Here is a 20,490-nt window from a genome sequence, read left to right as displayed (position 1 = left end):
GACTAATAAGAAATCGTATAAGGCCGAGAGATCAGGACGCTAGAGAGCTTCACCTTTTCACACAAACAAGCCAACGTGTTCACGATGAATGTGTGTATGTGTACAAGTGCGTGCGTGCGTGCGTGCGTGCCGTGGATCGGGGCCCTGGACGGGTAGGTATAATGGTGGTCGGCGTCCGTGGCGTGTGTAAACCATAAGAGATAATGTAACAGTGGAAGTTTCGGGCTGGCGCCACTCGTTATTTATACAGTGTTCGGGGTCCGGGAGGGAGCCGTTGGGCAGCTATCCACCGGAGGGATGAAGCTGGTAGACGCCCACTAAATTATTATTTGTTCTTGGACCGAGTCATAAACGGCCGAAATTATACCGGGTCGGCCGCGGGAATCTCGCCTACTGACCTTGACGAGCACAGGAAACCCACTGGCGCTTCCAACAGATACATCCACCCTCGATACTCTTCTCCCCGTGGAATTTCCGAGGAGATTGAACGGTTTCGTGAATTCCGTGAATTCGGATACTTTTTCGATGGGATAAGTATTCGCTGAATTCTCAGGGAGGACAATGTAAACGGGTGTAGAAAAGACTTTCACAGACGAAGAGGCATTATACTTGTAACATCTCTCCTTTTTGCGTCTGGAGTTAAAAATTCAATGTTACTTCTGGAGGTTTCTACTTGTCAATACGCAGGAACCTTCGAGCACTCATCGAGGATTTACTGTAGTTCCAAGTGTTTATGATACGACAATTAGAAATCTCTTGACCATTTCTAATTTCTGTCGAACCGTGTAGAATCTCTGTTTACAGAGGTGTAGGGGGGGTGGGGATGCTGGCTGCGCCCCCATGAATATGCAATTAGCCGCGTCTCGTGCGATCACTGCCGGGGCCAATCATTCCAGCGGACAGTCCGATCCTCCGAGTGTTATTTTGTAGGAGATTTTTTTTTTCTCTTCTTTCCTCGCGGCGCGCTGGTAGTCTCGCATGAATGAGAGGCGGGTAATTATTGTCCTCGGGCGTGAAAGGTGGACCTCGGAGATCCCCTTTCAACCGCTCAAGTGGATACGCCGTGCGCTCGCGTTCACGCTGACGCGCGGTCGCGCGCGCGCGCACGCTCTCGGTTCTTTGTTGGAAGAAGTGATGCATACAGAGCGGGACGTGAATCATTTTTCAGGAGGCCTAGCTAGCAGGGAAATTTATTTCACCTAACTCGCTGGTGTGTCTGTCTGTTTCACCTAACGAAATATGTAAATGGTGGAATTAGTATTCCGTCTACCTGGACAGAGGAGGTTATGTGTCCAGCAGCCGCGGCACCCGGGAGAATATTAATTCGGTAATTTCCTTGAAGGAACCAGGTCCCAGGACTACTCCCGTGATCTTTAATTACATTTCAGTTTCAAAATATTTCATCTTTTCCCGCATCGCGAGTTTCCCTCCAGGTGTCTCTCAAAACTGTTCCATGTCTCGTCGAAAGGGGGATCGAATGCTCGGGGGTGGAGAGGAAAATGCGGCTTTAGTCGTATAGAGGAGGGGGATAATAGGACTACAATTCGAAAGAAAAGGGTTTGAAGAGACAAGAGGACGAGCCAAGCAACCCGCGATAGGGAATGGCATTGCGGGAAAAGGGAGGTGGTTTGGGGGTTACCTCTCCCTTCCCTTCCCCCAACCCCTGGTTTCTTCATCGGACCGTACGAGAGAGTCTTGTCGAACAAATCGGTACAAACGATCGTCGTAAAGCAGTTAAGGCGAGTTTATATACGCCAATGGTTCGCAGGGCCCCGCGGAGGCGGCCAAACGGAGAGAGGCAAAGATGACCAGCTCCGATAGGGAAACCGATAGTCGCTTGCTCGGGGCTTTCGAGGGCTTCTTTTATCCTCGGGGGCCGCGCGCTCGAGGACCCCCGCGGCGACGAACTTTTTTAACTGGATCCCAAAGAGGGAAAAGGGCAGAGGGTCCAGGCGGGACTCTGTGTCTCAAAAGTTCCGTCGAGACGACGACGACGACGACGAGGAAACGGGGCTCGTCTGCGATTTACGTTTTACGCCAGGCAGGTAAAACTTGTGGGGCGGGGACGTCGATGGATCCGTCGTCTGGACGATTTAATTTCACTTTTCACGTCCACACGCCCATGGAACGAATCCGCTTTTGTTTCTCGACCGGACGATTCGTGGAAAAACGACGGACTAATATAACCCTGCCTCCGTTTAAAGTTCATGGAAAATCGGAGGGTGACGATACCTTCGCTTGGGATTTTCACCTTTTTTTTTTACCATTTTCTTTTCCATCGGGTTTACCTTCTACTTCCGTTCGCTATGAATCGCTCAGACGAGTGAAATATATGTAGAATTCAAGTTTCTTCGATTTGTTCGCAAAAAGTTGGGGCTTATCGAGTGTGTGTACGTATGCATTTGCAACGTGAAACGAAGTTTCTTGCCGAAGGTTATCGGAATAGCCGTAGAACAACTTGTGGAAGCATCGTTCAGTCGTTGTTTGTTTTCACTTTTGTCGAACTATCGTCACTGAAGGTTTTATTTAAAATTTTAATGTAAGTGTACAGGGGTTACCTTTTCAATGGGAAGACAGTACTGCTCGGGCATGTTACCAAACAGGAGACGAAATTTTTTACCGCGAGTAGAAGCTTGTACATATATAATATATGTAAGTTTGATAAATGATTTGTATCCGTCAATTGAACTACCTATGTAAATTGTAAAGATCCGTCCTTATTAAGCCAAAATTTATAAGTTAAATGCTAGCACAACTGTTTATTAAAATCGATGCATTTTTGTTTGTGCGTGCTTTTACTAAATCTAAAATGTAAATACATGCATTTACTAGTAAAAATATAATTTTCGTTCCTTTCGAATATATTTTCTAATCAGATTAGAAAGTGCATACATTGACTAGGAAATGTGTACATTTACTGAATTGGCGCTTTTACATGTGTATATAAATCGCGGTTGGATCGATCCCCGAGGCAGCGTTTAAAGCGCGGTAATACAGGTTTTGAAAAGGCCCTGCGTAGACCGCGATGCGCAAAGATCTCGTTTTTTGTTTCCCGGTGATCCCATCTGGACGGGGGATCGCGCCTCGCCCGTTCGCACTTGACAAGCTTTTTTTCTGGCGGGGCGGGGAGGGGGATGGATGTACGCGACAACGCGACGAACCACCCCCTGCGACAATGCGCGCTTTTCCCTCGCACAACAGGGCGCTCCGCGTGGAAACGAGCCGCGCCTCGCATTATTTGCCTTTTACACGAGCCGTTCCCGGCTGTTCGCATCCGCGGATGCTTTTCTATCGCGTTCAGCCAGCAGCGACGATACGACACCACCGTTGTAGACACATTACGCGCTTTGAGTTTTTGGTCTTCTCGACGCGTAGACGACACGCCACGATGATATTACGCCTTGGAATTGTACGTTTATAAAGATCCCAACGACTGATACAGGAAATCGTGTTCCTGGTCTTGTTAACCCATTAGCATCATCTGAAAAAAAAAAGAATAAAAAATAGGGCCTTAAGACGAAACTGAAATTTCATTATAAATATCCCAGAAAGTATAGGAAAACTTTAAATTGTTTTAGACGTTTAAATTGTTTCGTACAGTGTGATGCGTGTATATATATCTGCTTTAGTGATAGTGACTGGGAAAATTGCGCGTATCTACAGAGTATCCTATTTAAACCGACCCACTCGGATATCTGCGAAACTGTTGACAATATTGGAAAACTGTTTCAAACAAAACGTAAATGGTATGAGGGGGCAAACGCTCTGATGTGAGTGACTTTGTTCTATGTGGACGGGTAGAGGTCATATGAACTCATACCACCGTTCGAGAGGTGGTGAACGTAAACCCTGCGCGGGCGCGGGGCCTCCGTGTGCACGTCGCAATTTACCGGTAAGCCAAACGTGTTTTTTAATCTCGCCATAAAACGCAGCAGGGCTTTCAATTTTATTGTCACGGCGGACCCACGGGCAAAAAACGCGACACGACGGCGACGGTGGCGATGGCGGTGGCTACGGCGGCGGGGCCGGGGCAAATCATCATCGGTAGGCGAAGCTTAGCGATAAAATAAATTAACTGGAAAGCTACCGGGTTGCGGTGCACGCTTTCGGCGAGCATTCGCGCCGCGGTAATGACGTCCCGTAAATAACGATTCAACGTTCGATTTATCGGCGCGCGGACTGAGCATAAAGGCCCCCGTCGATCGTTCCTCGGGCATTATCCGACACTGTAAAACGCGCGGGCGATTGTGCTACGCGTCCCCGGTCGCAAACTTGGACACAATCACCCCGCTCGACCAATGCCATCGTCAGGCTTGCGCCGCGCCGTTCCTCGGAACCTGTTCCGCCTTTAATCGATATCCTGTAGCCAGTATTCGAGATGGGCCGTTTGATTTTCAGATCATATATTATGTGTTTGTGTGTGTGTGTGTGTGTTTGTGTATATGTATATATTACTGGGAAACACCGCTGCGAGTATTGTTCTATTCTTTCTGGACTTTCGACCTTAACCCTCGCAGGGCGGTACCTTCAGTTAACTCACGTTTATTAACCCTTTGGGTGTTATGAACGCTTATATGTGTCCGACGAAAATTATCGACGTAGAGTATGGACTCATATACAGTAAATCTTCGATGAGTGTTCAATGGCTCATCCCCCCACCACTGGACACTTAATTAAGTATTCACTAGAAAATTCGTCAACAAAAATGGATGTGCTACCAATTGACTGTCGTTAATATTTATAAATATATTTTACTTAAATGCATCGGAAGAATAAAGAAAATAGTCCTTCTGGTCTTAATAAATTCGTTTCTAACGATGATAAAATAAAACCGAAAGTGTCTCCAGAAACGGATAGATTATATTCCCTGGAAATAATGTGGCTCGTTTTTCAATTTTAAGCATAATACACAAGGACTGAGAAGTTTAGGGTTGTTTTGCAGTTACGCCACACAGTGTGCACTACTTGCAGATGTTATTTTACAACTGTTCTAGTCGTAAAAATCGTTTCTCTAAATGTGTACTAGTCTTTACGAAAGCATAAAACTAAAAAGATTCGAACAATGAGAAAATGTATGTATCCTCGCCACGTGTACATCCGCTATTCCGAAGCAAAGATTATAATTCCAAGGTAGAGGGATCGCGACGACGAATTTCACGTAAAATTCGTGCTGGATGATCGAGCGATCCGAGGATCGCCGTAAATCCGGCCGCGGATTTTATCGTACCGGGGCCGCCTTGTGTGCATCCCGATCGGTCGCTGTTCGCGGCACCTGTAAGCGAATCGGCCTTTGGTTTCCTCCCCTATTTGTCGTTATTATTCATCTACGGTCTCGTAAAAAGAACCTCGGCCAAGATACACCTCGTCCCCGTGGTCCCCGTTTTATTTACGACGCAACGATTCCACGCTTGATAAAAGTACTTCGATTAGACGACGACAGTGTAACGTCCCGTATGTAACCGTCTGACTCGCGTCGATTCACCTTCTTTTATCCTCTCTTAAGACACTATTGAAACTGCAGGAGAAGAGACACTAAGTGTTTCCATAATACAGTTATTACTGTTCAGGCTATTGGGTGTAAGTTCTGGTGAAATTATTTTCCTGATACTGTTTTAGTATGTCATTCGATCCCCTGATGACGTTACCTCAAATTCACCCAGGACTTACACCTGAAAGCCTCAAAAGTAATAATTCTATACCGCTGGGCCATGAAAGCATCAAACCTCTGCTTTTCCATAAATTCAAGACACCTCTAACAAGAGGGTCAAAAAGGTTCCAAACCATCAGAATCCACAAGCAACCCCCCCCCCTTTTTTAAAAACAGCCGGTGCTTAAACGGTTAGGCCCAATAATCGTTCATCCCGGGTACCCAGCCATCGATGGGGCCAGAAGTCGAGCGGGCGCAACCGACGACGTCGCAATCTCCGTCACCGATCTTTCTCCTGGGCTTCGAAGCTCTCGCGCAGGCTACACACAGGGGCCTAGGCACGCAAGCACGCGGCTCGGCGTCGATCTACAGGTGTTCCATCGGCTAGAAGACGTCGTCGCCTTGCGCCATCGATCCCCCCTTCTGTTTCTTCGATTCTCGTTAACGAGCCGAGAAGGGAGCAGCGAATCCTAAGAGAGAGAGAAAGATGGCCCGAGGCGGTGTCCAGATCGGCTTCAGCCGATAGAGCCGTAACGCCGAAAATTAGCGCCGTCTGAGAAACAAATATGGGGAAGCGAGGGCAGAGAGGACGAGGCTCTGGCTCGGTGGAGACTATCGAATAAAAAGACCACGGAGGACACACGGAGGAGAGCCGGAGGAGCAGCAACGGCGGCAGCAGTCCACGTAGAAGGACGGAACGTGGCCCTGGTCCGAAGGGGAGCGACAAGGAGCACCGCGGAGACAAAGGGAAAGGGAGAAGAATTTAGGGACGTGGCTGTGCTCACCGCGCTTATATCGTGGGGCCCTTCGTCCTGGCGCATCACCGCGGGCTCCTGAGGTTTCCTGGAAGCGAGAGAGAAAGAGAAGGAGAGGTCGCTTCCACCTGCCACACACTGCGGAAACCCGGCGACAACACACGGTCTACTGGGTGTCCTGAAAGTTGGACTCCGCTGCTCTTGGACTTTGGCATCGGGGTTCGCATACTCGACGTAAATACGATCGATTGTTGGATTCCGAGTCGCAGAATCGAGTACAACACTTTTGAAAAATCTTGAAGAGGTTTATTCAATTATACGTAAGAGAGTGTCGCAATAGTCGAATTGTAAACTGAACGTTGTCGAGTTCGTGAGGCTGTGTCTGAATTAGGTCTGACCCAGGCGTGAGCTTTTCTGAAATTGCATAGGGTTTTATATACTGTCGTTCTGTGGTGAGAAGAAGGTGCTTGTGAACCTTAGTAGAGGATGATTAAGTAGGAGTTCGGACTTTGGGAAAAGTAAGAGTGACTAAGTTGTTTAGGACAGAGCAGCGTGGTCGCAGTTATTCATAGAGTGACTCGAAGTCAATAGGCATCTAGGTTGGTCGTTCAATGCGATTGTGACTCGGCTGATTGTCACAGAATCCTGTGACTGGCTGGATGAAGATTCCCCCAAAGCAAGACAGGCACACGACCACTCCGTTCGAACGTAAAGACCTTTTTCAATGGTGGTGTGAGTGTGAAATTTCATCTCTGCAAACCGATAGAGAACGGTTACGACAGAGTAAGGATCATCAGGAGTGATTTAAGCCTTTGCGGAGTGTTCCTTAGTCGACGAAGTGGAAGCTACAAGAGTGTGACGTTCAATTTCGGTATTCGAGCAAGAACACGTGAGAAGAGTTCTTCCAATCCGTATCGAGCATGCTGATTCAAGGTCCGATTTTGGTATCGAAAGACCATTCGGATTCGAGCCAATCAGTCTTTCTGGTGTTGGAATAACTCGGACGTAGTAACTCACTCCCAAAGGGACCGTTCCTGCGGCGAGAAGATCTCTTTCTCTGTCTCTCTGAGAGCCTGTCTGGAATTTATTTCCCTGATGGACGCCTGGAAAAACAAGGAGAGAGAGAGAGAGAGAGAGAGTTTCCTAGCGAGGCGAGAAAGGGTACTCCCTTATAAAATCGTAAGCCCGAACACGTGTCGGTGTTCGAAAAACGGTGGGCCGCCCGGAGCCAAGCTTCTTTTCCCGTAATCTGAACGAGCGGAGGGCCCATTAAACCGGAGGACGCCTCGTCTTGAAAGGAATGTCACGGGGTTACGCCCTTTCTCATCGACGAAAAACGGCCCCCCTTTCCCCTCTCCCTTCCCCCGCTGTTCTTGGCTCGTTAATGTCCGAGGCATCATCGGTGCGTCCGGCCCCGAGCGACCGCTTCTTCTTCTCCTTCTTCTTCTTCTTCTTCTTCTCCTTGGGGCTGCTTCCCTTATCGGCCGCTTTAAAAGTTACAGTTTCGGGCCGGTCAAAGAGCTTTATCAGACGATTTACAGCTTTCAGCAGCCTGGTACGACGTCGTTCGAGGGCCAGATAATTTGCTCATTGCCCCGGTGTAACAGAGGCCGCGACGGTGAATTATGTGACGGGAAATTGGTGCAACCACCGGCCACGCGGGGATCCAGGAAAGCCGGTTTATCGTGATCTGCTCGTTACGAAAGCGCGGGAGTACGCACGCGGCGATTCGTTTGCATGTAGGTATATAGGTACGGGTCTATTAACACATTAATGTCGGATTTTTAACAGTTTAATGACGTAGTAGCGGTTGGGAGCATGGGCGTCCGAGGATGCCTTGGGAAGAAGAGTTTCGTTAAGGAATGTCCTTAAAATTTTTAACACACGTTGGGCATTCACGTTTGGCCCTGTGGTTAGGAAGGTAGTTATCGATCTGTGATTGTGTCATGTGGACCTATGAATTTTTTGGAGTAATGGGGCATGATAAATGTGAGCGTGATTTCTTTCTGATATCAGATGAATGGAAATTTTGATAGGTTTCATTTCTATGCTTAGGCATGGTGTAGTGGACCACCACTTTTTTTCAATTCACGTAGTATGTCACCTCAACACTTTGATGTTGGATGACGCAGTAGTACATTTCTTCGTAAACAAAAGGTGAGAGCAGTTTACGTAGTACGTCTTTTTTAAATAAGAAGTAGAATGATAAAAAATAGGGGAATCGATCACACACGCCACAACTGTTTTTCCCAGGATATCATTCCAAGATTTTGCAATTCCACGCGATACATTCGCGAATCTATCGAACCTGGTTCGTCCGGTCACACACCGATCGGTCCGTCAGGATCGTTGCGTCCCTTCTCGCGGGACTATTTTGGCTCGGCTAGCCAGGATAATCCGGCTTAGTGTCCTTCAGCGTGTTCACCGTGAACGAGAGAGAATCGATCCTCCCTTTCGACGCTAGATCCAGGACAGTAGGCAGATGCTACCAGGAATCCCTGGGCAGCCGTTTAACCATCGACCGATTCTTTCATCTCCACACCGCTCGAAGCTTTAGAGATGCAACTTATCCGCAATTTCCGGTGGGAATAGAGACCATTTTTGACCCAGAAAATCATCCATGACGGTCAGCTCGTCGCACGGTAAAACCTGCCGACTCCAGAACTGTACAATTTTAATTTCGTAACTTTCTCGAATCATCATTAGTAATTCTTCCTCATTCTCCCCTGGGTCGATAAGGGTATACAATGGTGTTCGCGGATCAGAAGTTCCTATAGAAATTCCACAATGGAAAATCCGTCCCAAAGGGGGTTGCAAGGGGGCCGAATTAAAATTCCATTGCCGCGAACGTTCCAATTTACACTCTCCACCCCCTCCTGAGCATTCGGTCCGTGGTTCGTTCAAAAGCTGAGAGAGCACACGAACGGGCGAGCCGTAACGCGAAAAGATCGCAAAAAGAGGAGCTAACTGCGGCAGTTGCGGCGGCGGCGCTACGTTCGTGAAACGCGCGCGCGTTGTTCGCCATTATGGAAGCTGCGATTGCCTTAAGAGAAATAGCCGGTGTGTGTGCCCCCTCCGCCACCCTCACCCCTCTTCGAATTATTGTACTTTTGTATGCTAACGGGCGCGAGTATCCTTAAGCGTCGTCGTTATAACGGCCGGGGCCAATTACGGTAATTAGCCGCCATAAACGAGTAGTGTCTGAGAAAGCACCTCGAGGTTGGCCCCTTGAACGAACAATACGTTGTTGCGGTGCCCGCGCGCACGCTCGCGTTGCCGATAAATATAAGTCCGGCACGTCTCCCCGTGGACATCCACCGGCTCCAGGGGATATCCTCTGGCCGTATCCATTGTTCCCAATTAGAGGGAGCTTAACTACGTGTATATGTATATACCAACCAGCGACTTCTCTCGGCAAGCAATATTTCCATCGAGATTTGGTTTGACGGAATTGTCTGGTGTCAATTGGAATTGTCGGTGACTACTCGACTGGCGATTCTATGATTCTTTTCTTTCTTTTTGCTTCCTCGAAATGTGGTCTATTGTATCGTTTCTTGCTGAAAGTATTGTATAATTGCATCTGCCTGAAGGAAAAGAAACGAGGATGATCGTGGTTCTGGCTCTCGCTCTCGCAATCTTTCTTCATAATTGGCCAATTTTTCGGCAATCGGGTAGGTCGGGGCACGCCTTCGTCATGTACTTTCCCCCTTCTGAGCTCATTCTGGCGAAGAGAGAAAGAGAGAGAGAGAGAGAGGGGGTAACAGCCTCCTTCGTTGATTTTTATTCAGAGGCCGCAACCACGCGAAATTCGTAATTGCACGAAGGAAAATAACGAAGTTCCCGCAAGACTCGACTAATCTCATTCAAGACTTTCTTCCACGAGTTCCTTCGCGACTCGCTGCTCGCGCGGCCGACCCCCTTTCAAAGGGGATTTTTCGGTGTGAATGTCGGCTGTTCGCGGTTCGTTAACGCTCGCCGCCGCATAAACTGGAAGCGGATGAATGAAAAAGTTCATTGGCTCGTCGATGTGAACGTTTTGCCAACGAACGAACGAACGCGTGACTACAGTAAATAATCGATGAGTGTTCGAAGTGTCCCCAGGTGTAACGCTGACTTTTTAATGAGGTTTAGCACAGTGATAGAGCTTAAAATTCTGAAGCCAATGATATTTTTTTCAACCACATATGGCTGTTAGTTTATGAAATATTTAATGTAACCCAACACGTGCCAGAAAGCCAGTCAGATTATAATGGTCAGACATGAACCGATGGATTGTGACGATAAACTCTCGCGTAAGGTCTTTGTTTACAAACCATGGTTTCCTGTTGCTTCTGAAATACTGCTGAAAATATTCTTTTCCTTTCATTCTCCGTTGGTCCTCTGTGAATCGGTTAGTATTCATATTACATTCGTATTTAAATGATTCCCGAAAATCGGTCATTGCAACAAAATTACAGTTGTCAGATTGTTCTGATTCGCTGTTTTGGCCAGGGTATCAGCCTCTTCATTGCCATGAGTATCGAAAGGGTTAACGTGCGTTCAGGGTACCCAGTTAAAGACGCCCAGCTCTGACAGACGCACACACATCGCAGAGCCCCTTATCTCGGTATCGACAGATCGAGCGAAAGAAAGGGAAAAAAAAAATGAAGAAGAAACCATACCAGCTGGGTTTTATTCATCGTCCGTTGGAATAAATCGCGGATCGAGGGGGCTCGCCAGTTGCCGGAGCTGCCGCGGCATCGTTCTGGGTGACACTCGGTGGAATGCTGTGGAGAGGTCGGAATAGAAACGTGCACGAGTCAATCGGCGATGCTGTCAGAGGTGGACGGGCTGGCCGAGGCGCGTTCCCCGGAATAAAAAGCAGATCCTGGCGGTGGCGAGAGCAGAGGCGAGCATCAGCACGCGGCTCCTCCGCAGTTAGGGAGGAACTTGGTTGCACGTCGGGGAATTATAATCCCTGTGGCACGAAGAAAGGGCGCCTTCTGGTGCCTGTGGCTCTCCTCTTCTTCTCTTGTGTGCGTGTTTATGTGGACCAGCTCTCGTGTTGCGACCAAGGGAAGCGAAACACGTCTACTGTCCAGCAGCATTTCGTGGCCCCGGGATCGGCGTGTTTTCACTTTTTCCGCGCGGGCTTTGTAATGTACGGGTATATACACACTGGCAGCCGCGACAGGAAAGCCGCGGCTTCGTGAAAATACCGGGCAAGCCTGGACTGCTGACGACGCGTAATCGCAAAAGGGGTTTTTTCGAGGGAAGTTCGACTATTTCTTGTCCTTGTGAAATTGGCCAAGGAGCGACCGGTGGAGCGAATTAAATGGCCCGATAGAGATTTCGAACGGGTCCGACTCTTTGAATCGTCGATGCTCGACGAATCCTCTTTGCTAAGGGAAAGATTGTGGTTGTACCTAGATTCAATACGGGGAACGGTTCGATCGCTGGATTGCATTTCTATGGACATTTTCCCTGCGAAATAATATGGATTATAAGCTAAGTCACGATATTTGTTCGACTCTCTCTAGATCATAAGTAATGTACTGGACCTGATCCTGAGATCATTATTTCTTAATCTAAGGACCACTTCGACCTAACTTCGACTAATTTTACACCATCGATTGACTCAGTCCGCAGTGTGTAACCAGCAGTAAAAATTTTAACCGTATGTCGTTCTTACCCTAATCTCTTGAAAATGTGATGTACAGTAAATCCTCAATGATTGTCAAAAAGAACAAGGGGGAAGTATCGGTGGCTTCAGAATCCCAAGCTCTATCATTAAAAAGTCAATGCTAAACCGAGGGACCTTTCCTTGTCAGTGCTGAGGACCTTCCGATCACTCATCGATAATACACTGTACTCTGTACTGTCATATCAAGTGATACATTAAAATATTGAAAGCATAGTTTCAACATGAATGAACTTATTAATTTCTTATTATTTGATGATAATTAGGATTATGCTATGAAATGGCATGTGACCAAACAGATAGGTTAAAAACGACGTACAGTTAAAAGTTTTATTGTTAGCTACATTACTGACTGACTTAGTCAATGTTGATTGAAGTGGTTCTAAGTCTGAGTACCTCCAATCGTTTGATAGAATACAACTCAGACTACTCACCGCTCCTTTTTTGTATCCCTGTTGTTATTATCGATATTATTAATGTCTAATCGAAATGTATCTGTTGATCCGGTGTCTAGGCAGATGTTCCCTCAGATGAAGTTCCGTGTCTCCGGACTGGACGCGAAGGCCAAGTACATGCTTCTGCTGGACATCGTGGCGGCGGACGACTACAGATACAAGTTTCACAACAGGTAAGCCGTGTGTTCGAGAAACTCATAAAGGTCTAATTGTCACGGGCAGGTCCCCGTTAACGATCCCCCGTGACTGTTCCTCGAATCGTGCTCGCCACTACCGCCACGAACCCGACAAGAGCTGTTTACTTGACTCGAAACGCCAGGCGATTTCGTGCCGAGACGAGCGGTAGCGAGCGCGCAAGGCGGCTCTCGGAACACGGAAATTAATGCAATTATCTGATTATTCGATACCTTCGTGCGTTGCACTGAGGAGCTGTTGGCACTTTCTGCGATGCGCTCGCGGGGAGGTAGGAGTCTTTTTTTCTTTTCTTGTTTTATTCTGGGACGGACTACCATGATGATGATGACGACGAGAAAGACGACGACGACGACGATGATGATGATGATGATGATGATGAAGTGAGAGAATTGGTTTCTGGTGAAAGTCGTTTGAAGACATATAATGTCGCGATTAAATTGGAGTTTTATTTACGTCGATGGAGACTTGAAATTGATCGGTTTAAAATTTTATCACTTCCTTTAGTTCCCTTTACTTAAACTGATCTTGTGTGTCTTTGAAAAAAGTTCGGTTTGTACAACACTGGGAATTTCGATTCTTTCCTGTGAAACTTTCCATCGCTCGAATTTCCCGGGATTAAATTTATAACTTCGGAATTACGAGCTGTAAACGGCAGGGGCGAAGCTCCTTATCGCCCGGTGGGTCGAGCCTGTAATTTCAGTTATGGCTTTCTCCGGGAAAGATTTATATTTCGAAACGATCACGTTCGAAAAGTTTGATTATAGTGACACCTCGGCACGAATTTGCGCGTCGTCCTCTTTTAAAGGAAGAAAAAATTACGCGTTTGGAAATTATACGTTCGAACAGGTCCGACAGGCATTATTATCGCGTTTTGAGTTTATAACTTAACTCGCCCCTTTCACCGATCAGAAATTTATGCGTTTTATGATTATGATACGATCGAGTGTTTGGTAGCTTTTTCTGTTCATCCCTTTCGTAATAATGTTTTCACTTCGAAATCGGAGGAAGTTCAAGGTGCTCGTGGGTTAATTTCACATTATTATCAATTTTCATTGCATTGCAAGTCGCTAACTATATTTATTCACTACAGTAGACGTCTACTTTATCACTTTAGTGACAATAACCAGAACATTTCTCAACGATCGACAGTACGAAACTTGTTTAAATGACATCCAAACATTCGACAAACAGTGTTACTATGACTGCTAGTTCGTTATTTGTTGCGAGCATAGATATTATTTATAAAAACATATATATATTTTAAGAAATGTCTTGAATAGTTTGAAAATAACTTATTTCCTGATTTTATGGGAAAAAATTTTTTTAATCAAGGTTAACCCCTTGGATGTTTATGTCAAGTATATTCGCCAGGAATACAAAAAATTACTTGGAAAAAAAAAGAAATATGAAACAGTGTATGTCCTCGAGCTGTTTGATAAGGCAGTATCTTTGTTTACAATAGATGTTGCTCAAGTCGTAATAGTAATCTTGTCATTTTATTAGAATTTATTTCAGTTTTACAAAAAATGCATTTCCCCTACTTTTGTCTAGTATACTCGTCATAGCTTAAAAACAATCGAACACACAAGTGTGCACATTTTCAGAATGATATAAAGCACGTGTACGGTTAATGATACTATGAGTATTTCAATAAATACAATTCTTTTGTATCGAATCGTTTCTGCAAAATGTACACTTCGCGAAAAATCTCTTACGCACAATGTACACGCGGTCTTCCGGCCAGACATTTATCCGCCATTAGCATTTCCCAGAAAATCTCGAGGATTCCCGAGCGGTCCGGGATTCAGACGCGTCGTGTTCTCACGACGCATCGGACGGACAATCAAGAACCGCCTGGTATAACGTTCTGTTTTTCAACCGGAAGAAGAAAAACGGATCCGCGTTTTCGAGGGTGTTAAACGGAACATAATTGCCCTCGCGGGAATACCGTCCGGGAAATTCGCCCGCGCGACTTACAGAGGACAAAGCGATGGAATCCCGAGAAAACGTGTCAGCGAACCGGCTCCTTAACCGGCCAAGCCGCGTAAATGGCGAATCTCCCGCGTCGAAATTCCCGGTTCCGCCGATTCCCACGCGAGTGAATGAAACGGGATCCAATTCGATGTAGCTTCTGGATGACTTTTTTGCCGTCTCGCGAAATCCTATTCCCAACTCCGTGTTTATTGTATTTCCTGCGAAGCATTAGGTCGGTTCCATAAATGGCTTGCTAATTTTTCAATTGAAAAAAAATGGTACACTAATATAGTGGATAACTCTTGTGTTTTTTGCATCGAAATGTCGACACATTTCTTGAATGGGGTATCGAAATTATTCGAAAGCATAAAATTATACTCTTACGGACCCAGTTACTGATCACTTAAAGGTGCGTATCCATTTGTTCAGTATCCTTGTATCGTATCACCGTTGCGGATCATCGTATCGTATCATCATACGATACATTTTCATAAGCAACGATGCAACGATTGCCTGTCCACATTGATACACAAGTGGGTACGCACCTGAAGAGTAACTATCGCTGTTTCTTTAACGTATATGTAGAAAAATTACCCAGTTCCAAAAGAATTATCTTTAATTTGGTGTTAACAAAAGTGCAGATATAATAATAATTAAATTATAATTTAACTTTTAATGTAAAAAGTGCAGGTGGAGCAATTTCTGACCATCTGAGTCATACATAGGTATCTCACAAATTTAACGTATAAATTTCAAAATGGTTAACATTAATTTAGTAATCTCGGTAAAAACTTTTATCGTAATAAACTTATTACATGGTGTCTACACATCAAACTAATCAAGAATTGGGTTCTGATGAGGAATTAGGTTCTGATCCAGAAACTGCAGGTACATGCTGTTTCCATTCGAGATAAACGACAAAGTAACCAGAATCGGTCTCGTACGCGACTTCCCTCGCGGTTAAAAGACCGTTGAAAACGGCGGGACGGCAGCGGGCGCATCGAAACGAAACGGAGACCACAATGAACGTGATTACATCACGCGACCGCAGCCACTTTGGAACTCGTCGAACGAGTTCTTCTTCGTTCGACCGTTTGACCCACCTAAGACGATCGGACTACGAACGTTTGGACACGCCCCTCCCTTCGAAAGACAACAATCGTGTGGTAGCCGGTGCTTAGATGGAAATCAGACGGTCGTGAAACCGACGAGAAACTTCAGTCTTTGACACCTCGATCAATGCTTCGTCCACGCGAAACATACACACTGCCGCGACAACGGGCCCAATCATCTCTGTCGCGATTTCTCTCTCGCTTAACGAGTCTGACTGGAAAATCAGTGCAGAAATATTTCATTCTGTGTGTCGAACGTGTGTACATTGGAATTGTTGAACAAAAGTTGTACTATTATATACAGGATGTCCCACTTATCGTGAGCACCTTAAATATCTCCCTTACTTTTGACTTTCAGAGAAATTATTTTAAACAAATGCTCAAAGTGATGTCCATCAACTACGACACATCATTGCACTAATCCCTTTATCGTAGTTGTTTTATTATTTAAATCTACTTCCTTAGATTTTTGGATTTTTCGTATTCAAGGTCACATGAAGATCACAGTACTGTATGTGATGGAATTGGTCTTAACCTCAACTATTACGCCACGAAGATAAAAATATGTAGCCCTGTTTAAAAACATATCGATGCCCTTGAAATTTCAAAACATATGACCTTCAGAAAATTTTTTATTTATCACAAAACAAGTGAGATATTGAAGGACCTCACATTAGGTGGAACACCCTGTATATACTAAAAATTTATAACACTTGGAGAGTAATAGATCATTATCTACCAACGTGTGAAAATCGCTGAATCCGAAATTTAATCACAGTTCCCCTATTCTCTACTTCATCATTATTGGATCGTTTCTAACGATTTTTGTCGAAACTTTTAAATTGCAGCAGATGGATGGTGGCGGGGAAGGCCGACCCGGAAATGCCGAAGAGAATGTACATCCATCCGGACTCGCCGAGCACCGGGGAGCAATGGATGCAGAAGGTCGTCAGCTTCCACAAACTCAAACTCACTAACAACATCAGCGACAAGCACGACTTTGTAAGTATTGTACGTACCGCCAACCAAACAATTACTTACTTACTTAGCCACTAAGTCGGAGCTCCGAGTTCTCGCAATTAATCGCCTAACTTCGCCCAAGCTAACGACCTAACGATCGGCCGATTAAAAGCTCGTTAGCGGCTCTCGCTGCCCACCCGTAGGTACGCGACGATGACGACCCAACCCTTTTTGATCGACGATAATCTCGCGAATTCTTGGCAACTTCGACGCCAATCACGACGGTATCTAGCAGGCTATTGATTCGTGACTCAAGATGCTAGAGAATAAAAAACGATGAAGTATTGCTAACGGTTTTATTCGAAATGTTCTCGTCAGGTCAACTGACTCTCAGTATCTCAAGAGAAATTATGTGACGTGATCTACAGTGACTCACAGATTCGTTCACATACTTTGGACATAACAATTGAGTGTTAAAATCGTTATGCGATTCCTTTGTATATATCCTCACTACCATTTACTTTTATCATCCCGTTGTGACGTATATTTTTCAATTTCGCTTTACTGATTGAAGTTATAATCGATTGAATGTCTGTCTCCAAGATTCTGTAAAGATAGAATCACGAACCTGATGAATCCAACCGTCTCAAACCGTACATACATATATATATATATACTTGTCCCGGAAATCTCCTCCCACGACCAAGGTACCAAAGGGTCGAGCAAAAGGACCGGAAACTGCGGGGCCCGTGTTTCCTCCGCGAGACGCGCAGCGAAACAGAGGGATTCCAACGTCGGTGGAACAGAAGCGGTGAAGAGCGAAGGTAGGGGGGATGGGACACGATCGGATTTCCGCGAGGATTCCTAACCGGCAGGGTAATCCGGGGATTAAGTTATCGCGATGGATTTCGCCGTCAAGTAGTTGCAGCGACCCCCTTCTCCCCTCCAGTCTCTGTTCCTCTCTATTAGCCCCCGTCCCACCTTTTCTCTGAGAAGAAGAGGGGCCTGCGGAAGCCAGCATCTCGCAAAGACGCCTGGCTCTTTCAGTAGCCTCCCCCACCCCTCTCCCTGCCCCCCACCCCCTCCTATGCTCCCTCCTACCGTTCACCTTTTTTGCGAATCCTTTTTGCGGCAGTCCGTGTCGGCGTCCTTTGAAGGATCCTGCATCGCTGGCTCGTGAAATCTAGTCCTCCTGAGCAGCCGGGGCCCAGCGCGATGTCAATGGCTCGCACAGCCCGACCTTTGTTACGACCAGTCTTTTTCTTCGTCTTCTTCTTGTTCTTCTTCCTCCTCCACTTCTTCTTCGTCTTGTTCTCGTCCCACTCGTTGGCCACCGCATATCGCGCGGTGCGCCACCAGTCTTCTCCCCTTTTCTTTGCTCCGTGGGCCCCCGTATGGGGTTGTTGGAGAGGTGGAGAGGGGGTGGCGGTCGAAAGGTAAACGTGGCCACGACGTTAACCACGGTTCACCCACGTCCCACCCGGGGACAGCTTCCGAACCAGTTTGTGCACGAGCCCAGAAAATACCCCGACGCCTGGCAACCCCTGTAGCAGCTACAAGCCCATCCAGCCGGCTCAACCCTTTCCAGATTCAGGGAAGATGGGGATTCCGAGGGATAATATGGGACACTTTGGTCGCGAGGATGTGGAGCGGAAGATAAGATGGCCAGGATCGTTGCGCTCGTCAGCTGGATCGTCTTTTTTTTTCCTCTCATCCGAGCCGAAGGGGCCTGATTCCCGGGAGGGGTCGCGGTTAGGGATGATCAGCCTTTCTGTTCCGCTCTGTTGGTGTCTTTAGACACTCTGAATATCCTTAATGCATAGCTCGGGAACTAGATTTATTTGGGCACTCTCCTGGGCTAGGAGATTTTTCGATTCTTTAACGTCGACTAGAAAACAGTCGCCTAGCTACTCTCAGCCTAAATAGCCACTCAGGCGACAGTGTGTACCGTCGAGAAGTCAATCTTAAGACGTTCGAATAACACTCGAACGGATCAGGTCCCAAGAAAACAGTCCCGAAGAATCTCGACTTGACTTCTAGCCTCTTTCGCTAATTTCCTCTTCCCTCGGTGTTAGCAGGGAAGATCAGGTCGGAGGAAACCAGGCGAAATTAGCGCAAACAGCACTCTGGGCCGCTGCACCTCGCTCGAAGGGGAGCGGATAGATCTCTGATCCTACGGTCGGCAGTCCCTTTGTCGGGAAAATCCCGAGGCGGCAAACAAAAATGAGACACTCGACGTCTACGAGTCCTTCGAGACGACTTTCTCGAGTGCGCGTCTCGAGACCCCCCTCTCCTGGCACACGAGCAAACACCGGCTAAAGGACCACGGGGTCAGCAAACACCCGGGAAAACGGGCGAACCCTGGGTTCCTGTTGCTCCCGTTTCAACGGGACGTCCACTCAGCCAAATTTACCTTTCGGGAGACCGTGCTGCGTGGGAACACGCGCTCAAAGTGAACGGTTTTAGTCGAAATGTGGTGGTTCGCGGGAGGGTTTAATGGATCGGTATCTTCGGATCGATTCTTCGTGGTAAACGTGATGAAAGCTGCCCTCGATTCTATCCTTCTTCGTTCCTCCTCCTAGACGATAAAAGTTTCATTACATTTTCTCGATCAAGAATGAAAAGTAAGAATTCCAGAGGACGTCACGAGATTTTAGGCTGTTTTCTTATGATTGATCCCTAGTTAAGACAAGTTGATTATCGCAAAGGTTGTTGGTAATCGCTTTTATCGTTTTTTTTCGGAAAGTGAGTCATTCATAAAAGCTTCTGGTCATTTAACGAAGAAGTCTTCTCGCCTCTAATATTTAGTAGGTCGTGGGGAGAATGGGTGATAAATAGCAGAAGAGGTCCATACAACGTCAAACGGACGACACAGTGTCTGTCGCTGGTGTTTTTTTTTTCCTCGATTTAGTCGTTCCGCTGCGAGTACTCGAGAGAGCTAGCTTTATCAAGAAGAATACTTGATCCCGTCGTTTAATCCGCGCCGCCAAAAAGCGACCCAGGCATTTCGTCCTTTTCACCCGGATCGACCAAGCTCGTCGCATAAAGACGGACCCGGACGACTCTCTCTCCTCGTTTCGAGTGCTTCGACAAAAGGCGCAAGCCTATTGACGCGCTTGGGCTTCGATATCGCCTACAATGGATACCTAACCCCTCATTTCTTTGCTAATAGTTGCCTACGATTATTCCCGTTCTACTAATTATATACGTCGACGGTAATGAGCTCGATAGCGACGCGACAGATTGTCAGCGGCGACACCTGAAATACTAGGAAAACTGGACGGTAATCTGGGCGAAATTTATCATCCAGTGTGTCCGAAGTTTTCACCCGTATCTGGACTTCTTCACGATCCGCTTGGAAGTAGGTTGTCTGCTAACTCTTGCCAAGTGCAGGGTCAACGAAATTTCGGAAATGTTAGTACGTCGTATATGCAATATCCGTTATTTTTAGAGATCGTAGTTTTGAACGTGTATTGAAAGCACATGTGTACTATTTCACGTACATTTAAATAATCGTGTAATTAGTTAGCCGTGTATTAATGCATCCTTATTTTAGTTCGTGGAACTTTTAGGACATTCATATTAATTTATGGATCGAGACTACGGTTTCACAAGTCTCGAGTTTGTTGGTAAAAATATAAATTAAAATGTCATTTTTATCGACAGAATTTGTTCAATGAATTGTCTGTTCTGATACAAGATAGCTGATATA

The 20,490-nt window shown here is 46.4% G+C and overlaps 1 protein-coding gene across 1 annotated transcript in view; it reads left to right on the top strand.

Moving 5' to 3' along the window:
- The window catches only part of LOC107186272 (optomotor-blind protein), a 101,282-nt gene that overhangs the window by 28,636 nt on the left and 52,156 nt on the right, over nucleotides 1-20,490 (top strand). The window contains exons 3-4 of the mRNA XM_015574103.1: nucleotides 12,597-12,710; nucleotides 16,667-16,829. Coding sequence (XP_015429589.1) covers nucleotides 12,597-12,710; nucleotides 16,667-16,829 — 277 coding nt within the window. The remainder of the gene's footprint in view (nucleotides 1-12,596; nucleotides 12,711-16,666; nucleotides 16,830-20,490) is intronic.

This window comes from Dufourea novaeangliae, unplaced genomic scaffold (assembly GCF_001272555.1).
Source record: "Dufourea novaeangliae isolate 0120121106 unplaced genomic scaffold, ASM127255v1 scaffold64, whole genome shotgun sequence".
NCBI classification, from domain to species: domain Eukaryota; kingdom Metazoa; phylum Arthropoda; class Insecta; order Hymenoptera; family Halictidae; genus Dufourea; species Dufourea novaeangliae.
Note: the sequence above shows the minus strand (reverse complement) of the source record. Positions and strands in the feature narration are given on the sequence as shown.